The 10,525-nt window shown below is 35.2% G+C and overlaps 1 protein-coding gene across 1 annotated transcript; it reads right to left on the reverse strand.

Moving 5' to 3' along the window:
* Window positions 1-299: 299 nt before the first annotated feature.
* Window positions 300-7,685, reverse strand: LOC121294170 (metal-response element-binding transcription factor 2-like). The gene is made up of 15 exons (XM_041217771.1): window positions 7,508-7,685; window positions 6,481-6,679; window positions 6,173-6,254; window positions 5,086-5,181; window positions 4,699-4,799; window positions 4,429-4,577; window positions 4,250-4,345; window positions 4,056-4,124; window positions 3,832-3,955; window positions 3,324-3,391; window positions 3,016-3,186; window positions 2,548-2,644; window positions 2,362-2,420; window positions 2,152-2,253; window positions 300-1,926 (listed from the first exon to the last, which is right to left on the reverse strand). Exons 1-15 carry the CDS (start codon window positions 7,510-7,512, stop codon window positions 1,566-1,568), a joined length of 1,779 nt encoding a protein of 592 aa, XP_041073705.1. The 5' UTR covers window positions 7,513-7,685; the 3' UTR covers window positions 300-1,565.
* Window positions 7,686-10,525: the final 2,840 nt, after the last annotated feature.

Consider the following 10,525-nt stretch of genomic DNA (forward strand, 5'->3'; position numbering starts at 1 on the left):
TTAGACAGACATTGTATTATAATAGAAGGTAATGAAGTAGATGGATATTACATTAAACATGGCAGTACAAAGAAAGAGTCTTGTTCATTTTTACAGGTTTTATTCTTTGGCCAAAGAAGCCTGTTCAAAGCCAGCAGAAAAAATAAAATGTTAAAAGTCCAACACTGGCAAAACAACAACAGCAAAAAAGCTTCATTACATGTATGTGTGTGTGTATATATATATATATATATATATATATATATATATATATATATATATATATATATATATATATATATATATATATATATATAATGTTGATTTAAAAAACAAAAAGACAGAGGAATCAATGTCAAGACAAGACTGTAGCCTCAAATGTGCTCTTCAAAAACCCTGTGCATTTAATACAACACATTACATTTAAAAGGCTACTGAAAATTACAGGAGAACATTAAACAATATATACAGGGCATGAGATTGGCAAAGTTTCTGCAAGCATCTTATTGTTGAAAAAATAAGTTTCAAACCAGCACTGTTTGTGCTGCTTTGTTGTCGACACCTTTTGTCCACTATTCATCAAAATGCAGTCCGTGTCATTTCCAAACAGGTTTAAAAAAAATATGTACAGTAAACGTTGCTGATGACATCCTGAGGGGTAAATACAAACTGTATGTACCAGTTTAAACCATAGCACCAGAAATTAGAGCCGGAGTCAAAATGTAACTAAATATTGCAAACTCGTCCTGAAGTAGTTATGGCAAAACTGTTTAACTTGAAATAGCTCTATTCTTATGTTTCTTCAACATTTTCAGTTGCATAGGAAAGAGATTACTAAAATACAAACCAGCAAGAAACTATGTTAAGACATTAACGGCTAGTCACATTAGATTTACATTTAAGAGGCTTCCACATGTAGAGCTATATCACACTATTCACATTGAACTTAAACACACTTCTGTGAAGGACAATAGCAATAACATGGTAAAAATGGATTACAAATCAAACAAAACCAATTAATCAAACCGTTTAGAAAAAGGATGATACTGTTGTCTGGGGAAAAAAAAAAAAAATATAACATTGCAGTTTAAACTATTCCTGTTAATCCAGATCCCCAATAACTTATTAATGTAACATACATACCCTTCACATTTCAATATACATTTAATATACATGAAATGCAGTAAGATATTTGGAGGATATGATAGAGATCTTGTGCTGCCAAAACACTGCCTATTTGATAAAACATTAAGAACTTTGTCCTCCAACATCTGCCAAATTATAATTCTACCCAAATCACAATACTTTTTTTTTTTTTTTTTTTTTTTTTTTTTTAATTACCTTCATTCATTTTAAATCAACTAACTGAAAGGGCAAATCTATGTGGAGGAAAAGGAAAACCTAGAACCACTTCACAGGATACTGAAAATTAGTAGAGCCAATTATCACTCCACTCGTACATCACTTGCTGATCTGAATATGTTTGACTGACAGACGGAATCTTTAAATAAAAAAAATAAAAACAGTCACATTATTTATTCCTTCTCAGCCACATAACATGCAGTGAACATAATGCGACTCCAAGCTCATGATGCTGTAACTCCCTCCCATTCCACAAGATACTGCACTTTCCCGTCGAGAGTTACACGACGAGCCAAAACACGGTATTTTTCCCCACAAGCCATTCTTCCAGCAGCACCAAAATAATTAGTGATGGAATTCTTCAGGTGATTTAGCTGCACCTCCTGATCTAAATTGCTAACAAGGTCGGTGTCTAATCCTGAGAACTGACAGTCGTCCTTGGGTTCCTCTTCTCCGTCGATCTTGGGGTTTGAAGTCTGGAGTGTCCTTCGAGGTCGGCGTCCTCGCCTCCTCCCTCTTCTCAGAGGGGGGCGAGCTATGGGCCACAGTCTGCCTGCACGGGTTCTCCTGCTGGAGATACAATAACTAAAACAAAAATACAGCCAATTAGCATACAACTGCCTTGAAGCAAAGAAAGGAAATATATTCTAAAACTAGCTATACATTTTTATTTATTTTTTTTAAAAGCTAAACTGCAGGATACGTTTAACAGTAACACCACCCAAATCCAGAATTGACAGGGGCTAGTTTGGATTACACTGCATTTGTAACCATGGTAATACCATAAAGTTGCTTAATTTAGTGAGTTACCTCGACTGTTTTGAAATGCTTGTTGAGGTAGTTTCAGTGGTGCTTGCAGCACCCGTCGATTCCACATCCGAGGTACTCGATGACTGTGCAGATTTATCACTCCTGTTAATTATGAAAACATAACATGTGACAATGTTAGCAAATAACTTGCATTGTATTAATAGTAGTAGTAATAATAATAAATAATAATAATAATAATAATAATAATACATTTTTGAAGAAAGCAGATCCAAGGTATTGTTTTCAAACACTGGTGGTTCATCCAGATCCTAGCATTTAAAACAAAAAACAAAACTATCACATTTAATTTTCTTACCAGTATGAGATCTCATTTGCAAGTTTAAAATGATGATCTGCATGTGTAACAAGCCCCATTTACAGGGTTTTTATACTAACCTGGGTTGAGAGCTCTGAGGACCGTCTCGGTTTTGCAAATGTTTCAAGTGAATGACCTACATACTTTCTTTTTCTTCCTACTCCATTTGTGATTTCGCTGGTAAACAAAATATATACATAAAAAATAAAGCTTTATTAAGGTTGTATTTAAAGTATATATTAGAACATGTATTTAATGTTCTCATTATGTCCAAAGCTTATTACACACACAAAATAAGTCTGTCCCTATACCCAAGATTACTGCTGAATGTTGAAAAAAGTTTTCAGCTTGGCTGAGTATGAAGATCTAGTTTTATATATAAAATACCACTATATTTCAACAGGGTTAATTAAACAAAAAAAAAAAAAAAAAAACACAAATAAATAAAACTTGACTTTACTGAAGTAATTTCTTAATCTTGATAGGTGGCAGACATGCATTTACATGCAAGTTTTTGAAATGCACCAGCATTAGAACATTTGTTTTACCTGCTGTCTGGTAAAGGCTTTGTAGATTTTCTGCCCTTGATTTTGATTTCATGGGAGGCTCTCTCTGGCTCTTGTGCCGTTTTCGAGTCTGTATTCTGAGGAGCAGGAGGAAAACGGATTCTCAGCCCAAACAAATGTTTCTTTTTCTTTATTTCTTTTCCAGACATAAACCTTAAAGGATCAAAAGGAATATGTTAATACTGTACAAATACAGCCAATCACTTTCTAAATAATAATAAAAAAAACTATCAACTTTCTAATCACTTTAGAGCAATCTAGAAGTACAAAATGTAATTGTCGAAACTTACATGGTTTTGTTTTTATTTAGTGCTTCTAGAATATTATCGTATCTGTCACATTTTGGAGTGTCTCCAAGCTGGAGATAAAAACAAAATTATAATCAGCTTCACAGTGTTCATAGTAGACAGAACTCCAGAAATTATCAAACAGAAACAAGATTTAAGATCATAAATTTGAACACATTATAGGTACTTATGATTTCTCAAAGAACATATGCATTTATATACCAGGAGAACTTGTGTATGAACCCCCAATTCAGATTTAGAACTACAGTAATGTGCAGTAACTGACTAAGCTTATTATGAACCCTTTTACTCCCTGCATATCACATATGGTATAATATTTTACAATCCCTGTAGCATATTGTGTTTACAATACAACTAACATTTTTCACATAAATTATACATTGCACGTTGCCATAGATTTTTAATTGTTTGGTGCAAGGAACAGGACTGAGTTACTTAAATATAGAAGTTTTTATTCATACTAAAATACTGCATGGTTTTAGAAACTTACATCAGAAAGTTGTAGTCTGTCCCAGTTGTCATTAATGTATGTCATCAGCTCCAGCTCTGAATCAAAGTATTTTTTCTTATGAATAACACTTAGGTTGTAAAGGCTCAGGTGTGCTATATCTACCCTGTAAATATCAAAACAACAATTAACACTCATACAAAAAGTTAGGTTGTTTATTTAAATTCGAAAATCTTATTTTAAAGCACAACAAATACATTACTTACCATCGTAACGGTAGACGTTTGAGGTACTCTGGTCCAGAATTGCAAACAGAACAAATAAATACATAGAACCTAAACAGTAAAAAACAGACAAGAATAAAACCAATTATTTTTTATAGATGGCTTTATATATTTTATATAAAGCCAATGCTTTATATAAAATATAATTGGTATAATAAAAAGGTGGACCATCTTACCTGTCTCCATAAAGCATTGGCTTTTGGAAACATTGTATGCAGGCCTCATGAAACCACTGTCTACATTTACTGCACTGCAGCATCTTCAGGTACCAGCTGTGAAAAGAGCATCAACAATCCTCAGCCAGCCACATATTTACATGTTGTAATATTACAAAACCTTATAAAATGATACTCACTCTCCAGGCCCCCCACAATAGCAATAACATTGCTGGATATTAGTTTTATGGCCCTCATCCCACACCAGGTCCTCCAATGTGTACGGCAACGCCTGCTTCATGACTTGCAGAGCTTTGGCATTTGGTCCTTTCTTAAGAGCACCACCTATCTACAAGTAAAAAATAAAAGGACGTTTTTAAAAATGCATTGTGCTCAAAGTTTCTGAAAAATATCGAATTAAAATATCTGCTGAAAACAGTTTAGAATTTCCTCAAATAACTGCATTTTACCTTGGTCGTTGTTGCAAAAACACACTGGCGACAAAGCCACTTCTCGTCCGATCCAATCACACTGGAATCAATATTTGGTGCATGGCAAGTCTGGTGATACCCTGCAGTACAACAAATGTGTTTTAAATGAGTAAAAATGTAGTTAACTCTCAAGATGCACACTGGAAACTATATTGGGTCCCATTAACAATAACACATGAAGTAACCTTAGGTAGGGAAATTAAATTTGGCTTAATTCTACCAAAAAAAAAGGACAATGAAAAATGTAAACCAATGACAGTCCTGTCAGAACACTAAGCTAATGAGACAAGACTTAAATGACCATCACATATTTACAGCTAAGAGCCACATTTACCACAGACAAAACCAGTTAACAATGAAAGTTACCTTGCCCACACTTATCACAGATAACAATCTCATTTGGTGCTTCTGAGTTTTCCTCCTGGCATATTGTGCAGACCATCTCCCCACCACCACTGGCTCCTGAAATGGTAGAAAGGCATTTTACTAAAACTGTTTATAACAAAGGGAACAAAAGAAGAAAGATGAAAAAACACAGCACTTGCTGAAAACATAAAACTGTATTCAAAACACATTCAATCACAGTTCTGTGCTTTTAAAATATAGCAAAGTGAATTAGTATCAAAGTCAACTGGTGAGCTATAGTAGCTGGCTCAGTGTAAAATCCTAAACTAAAATTAAACACCATAGCAATTCTGAAGGATGATAGTGATTATCATCCTTTATCTCCAATACAGGAGATATATAAATGAACAACAAGGAGGCACAAGTGGCAGTAAACTCTGCAATAACATAGAAACAACACTAACACAGATTTAAAAATTCTTTCCCTAATCGCATAATCAGATGACTTGTACAGCTTAAAGTTTGCCTATGCAGTGCCCCCGAAGTCTGTCAACTACACAAAAACAAATTCAACATAACTAGCATGAGCTGGATTGGAAAAGACAGAACAAACAGAGTAAGAAAATAAAACCCAGGCAGTAAAAAATTAAATTAAATAAAAAGCAACTAAACTTAAAACTAAACAAAATAAAGGATAAAAACTGATTTTAGTTGATAGGTCTTCCTTAGGAAATGTTTGTGACGATAGCAGAGAAGTACAAAGTAATGCCAAGTCTGTTTTATTCAAGTGTCCCCAGTGTTTATAAGAAAAAGGTCTTTAGTAAACTAAACCATAACAATTTACAGCAACCTTGGACCACATACTGATGCTGATTTTCTTCCTTTAAGAAAGTTAAACGTAGAAATTAATTTCTTAGATTCATATTTTGCATGAAAAATATAGGTCCATCCTACAAGATATAGCCACATCAATGTTGATATCAAACCTAGAGATAGCTAATGTTCTCATTTTTTCACAAATGTGTGAACCCCACAAAAAGGCAAGCAGTACATCTAGTATGCTTAAATGCAAGAATTGCACCCACTGCAATCCAACAACATTACTTACCAGTTTGTATGTCCTTCCAGAGAACCCAGGATTTCGAACTGTCTTCAAAGACAACAAAGCAGCTGTGTTTATGTTTGTTTATCTGGAAAACCAATCAAATTGGAATGTGGTTTGTTAGAGAGAAAGAAAAAAAAAACACTTCATTACATGATATCTTTGCATAATGAGGACATCACTAATCACATTCTGTGCTAAATGTGACATTCAAGATATATTATAATGGTGATCAAATGTTCTTCCACACTGAAAGACTGCGATGTTAAAACACAGAGAAAAAAAAATAATTAAATATGAGTTGACCAAAGTACCTTTGTGATAGTCCCAAGATAAAACAAGCCATCTGACCACCGGGCTAGGACATCCTGGCCTTCTTCAAATTTCCTCGCAAGCTTTTTTGTTTTCTGTCCATCCTTGAATGGCACTTTAGCCAAGGACACGGGTGTCTTATGGGTTCTGTGGGAATGCGTTTTTTTGTGGACAGATAAATTCCCCACTCCCGTAGCGTCTCTGTTTAACAGAAAATAATGCATTACTTTCACCAATGGGCATTCGCCCAAATTCTGCTTGTTTAGGGACCATGTCACCCAAAACCACCTTGGTTGCAGGACTGTGTTTTGCAGCCATGCTTAAAGCGCCAAGGCATTGGGGTATAAAATAATTTAAAAAACAAAACAAAAAAAAAAACCGTAAGAGAAATACTCTCTCTAGGAATCATCACAGTATCTTACATACACCGACGTGCAAGGAACTGTCCAGTGGCGTGCTGCTGTTAAACTGCAATATTCCAAAGTGCAAAGTTGATACATCAGGAAATGTTATTATTGACAGGAAAGATTGTGTATTGTTTTCTTATTTGTAAATGACAACTGCCGTATTTATAAATAGTCTACTAAAAAAAATGTGCACCCCGTTCTAGTTTTCAATAAACCCCCCACACGATGTTATGTATTAGTTTATGTTCATAGAACGAAATAAAACCTGTAACTAGCCAATTAAAACACATGCTTAACCTTGCAATGCTGTTTTCATCTTATTTTTTCTCTTCACAAACATTAAACAATATCCCACCAACACGGTACTGTACGTACCTATGACTAGAAAGAGGAAGAGGAGGAGTAACGCACGTACTATTTCTTTGTTATACGAACAATAACACCATTTCATTACCGAGCAACCAAAAAGATCATCATCGAGACTCATAGGAGGGTACCTATTTAACAAAAACGATAACATACTCAAGTTAACGTAAAATGATATTGTTTATTGACTAGACTCATTGTGTGATCAATACCCGGCAGATAAAAACAACTCCCAGCAGAATCACTATATATTTACCTCATTCGGTCTCTACAGCTTGACAAACCGCTTCACACAGGAAAAATGTTCTATCTCGACAAAGACGCGCGTCTTCTTTCTAATAAATGGACTTCTGTTGCAAATGACCAGGAGCTTCCTCCCAGTCTAATTTCCAAAGTGCTAGAAAATTACAAACTGACCCCTCTCCCCTAATAAATTCGCCATTTTGGTTTCCCGCTGAGATCCGATTGCATTCTGGGAAATATCTGAACACCGGCGACATCTTTCCATTAGCTAGAGTGGAGCATCATGGCCTTTGCAGTGTAAAAGTAAAGGGGGCCCTCTATATGTAAAATGCAATTGCCTGCCTGAATGTCACGAGAAACACAGGACAACGGTTTTTTTTTTGTTTGATTATTTAATTAAGCTCATTGTTAATTACAGTATATTATATACCATAGTTTAACCAGTCACAATGTGTGTTCATTGTGCCTCGCGTAGGCAGCTTTAATGACTCGTGGATATTTGATTTTTGAAATTATTGTTCTTTGTTTTGTATAATATTGAATAATAAGTTGTGCTGAATCGTGATGATTTACGGGGTTATTGATTTTTTTGTTTTTTTCATATTAATATTCAATATTGAATCCCTGTCAACACTAGAGGGACCAGGGAGCGAAGATTCAGTTTATACCCACTTAAAAAGTTGAAACGCCAATGAAAGGTTTGACCATTTCAATACGAGTTTGTGTGATCTATCTGTCTATCTGTCTATCGTATATGTCCTGTGGGAAATTCAGTTGCCAATGCAAAATGTGTTTTTTTCTTTTTAAATCATAGTTTCTGTTTTTGTGAGTTATCCAATTGTATTATCCTCAAGGAACCATTAACAGACCACAACAACCAGCAGCTGCAACACAATTCATATGGACATTGGTCCTGATTCAGTGGCAAACTGGTTAGGGTACCACGATACTGGTTCATACCTTTGTGAAACTACAGAGTGGCATGATTCTACCAGTGCTTACACCATTGTAAACAAGATTGTGCTGCTATAGGTCTTCGTACAGAATAATTCCATTGCAAATTGCAGATAATTTGGAAAGGGATTTATTATTATGATGGCTGTGTATTCTGTCTCTATGTACTGATTCCATTGGACGCGATCAATTATGACTTATGACCATATTATTTTATCATGGGGATTAAACCCCAGCAAATAGTCTTAGAGTGCTTCCACAAAAATAAGGGTTGGACTTCACATCACAGTAGTGAGTGTAGTAGACTGACTTTTTGAAAATAGGTTTTTGTCTGGCATTATAGCAGATTGCTATTGGGATGATCCCCTGAGAATATCCATTTAAAAAGCGTTCATTCGCATACCAGTCATGGCTAACTTGTAACATGCTTGGATTGTTACACTACCATTAGCTCATTTCCTTTGAAATAAAATACAGTACATGGAGTACTTTTGTAATGTATGTAATGTGATCACTGCTTGAAGCCATATTAATGTGGATTCTTGGACTCAAAGTTAGTTATGGGTGGAGCCTAGTTAGAAGCTGAATACAAACCCTCCAAGGAAAAACAGGTGCTTCACAGTGGTGTTGGTGCCTCAGTAGGGAGCAAGCTTGTGGAGGGTAACACTGTGGTGATAGTTCATTGATATTACTGTTTATGTTGAAAGAAGAACCAAGCTGTTTCAGGTAAATGTCTATGATTACTAAAATGTTGTACCTACTTCTCCTCAAGCCAAAGGCATCCATTTGTAACCCTAGACTATTGTATTAATATGATGATATCAGTTGTATTTTCCATAGGCCTAATTTGCCTTACAGGCAATGGTCAAAGCTTTCTCATCTGCTGGTTATGCATATTATCCACATTGTTAATAATTCATCATTTCAGTTCAAAACCGAAGCTAGTAACATCCTTTATTCAGTGAAAATCAATGTTAACCCTCCATCTGCTGTCACATTGCACATTTAGATTTTGTCTCGCAGTACGTTTTACTGGAATGAAGACTTTGTATCTTTATTTCTGCTCATAATTCATATTCGTAATAGGAATTTAAGACACTTTAAGTGTAGTAAAGCATAGTGAAACCATGCTTAAGCACACAAGTGCAGAAGTACAGCTGTGGCCAAAAGTTTTGCTTCACCTAATAATTTTAGGATTGAGACACTATTTGTAATATCGCAAACGTCTACCGGCAGCCATAATAGCAGTACAGTATTTGATGTTAGATTTTGAAATGCCACATTTCTAAGTTTGTGTCAGTTTTTCACTACATATATGGAAAACTACAAAGCTGTATGTAATTCAATATATATGTTAACTTAACATTATTCAGCAGGTTTCATTTGCCTTTTTGAAGCCAAATGTGTTAATTCTTTAGGGTGATGCAAAACTTTTGGCCACAGGTGTAGACTAAATATTATTATTTTTATTTATTTTTAAATCCACTGTGCATGGTCTGTATTACTGTACTGAAAAGGGAGTTACAGCACTGAAACACTACTGCAGATAGGTGGTCAAGCATGTAGAAATATCTACATTAATACTGTGGTTGTAGTGACACCAAGGACAGCACTGATTCAACACAGGAAGCCTACAATGGGTAACTGTTCTGAAGGGAGATGTGACCATTCTTTATTGATAAGCAATAGTTTCCCTTCTGGGAAATTGGGGTGCAAATCTGCTGTATAGTCTGTTCTCTGACGCCCAGTCTCTGACATAGAATCTCTTGCAAACTGACAGTATACTCACCAGTATATTTGTATTTCAAATACAATTACAATGCTTAACTTAGTTTGGAGTTTCTGTAACTCAGGTGTGCAGATTTAAAGGTTACTGCCTGTGTGGCCCCAAGTGAGGGAAGGGAAACAAACATCATAACCTTGCTTCACAAATCTGCTGATCATGAGGATTATTCAAGTTTTGACATTGAGAGCGCTGCACCATTGTTTATCTTCTACATTGAATGGCATACTGTAATGGGAATGGCAGCTTTGATCGAATGGCTTAAACATTATTCAAACGGTCACAATTTAAAAC

The sequence above is a fragment of the Polyodon spathula genome, chromosome 18 (assembly GCF_017654505.1).
Source record: "Polyodon spathula isolate WHYD16114869_AA chromosome 18, ASM1765450v1, whole genome shotgun sequence".
Classification (NCBI taxonomy): Eukaryota; Metazoa; Chordata; class Actinopteri; order Acipenseriformes; family Polyodontidae; genus Polyodon; species Polyodon spathula.

Bases quoted from the DNA above. Each gene is read 5' to 3' on its own strand.
- LOC121294170 (XM_041217771.1), bottom strand. The intron at 4,125-4,249 runs GTAAGATGGTCC...TTTACTGTTTAG, and splicing joins CCAATGCTTTATGGAGACAG to GTTCTATGTATTTATTTGTT. The intron at 1,927-2,151 runs GTAACTCACTAA...TTTTTGTTTTAG, and splicing joins AGCATTTCAAAACAGTCGAG to TTATTGTATCTCCAGCAGGA.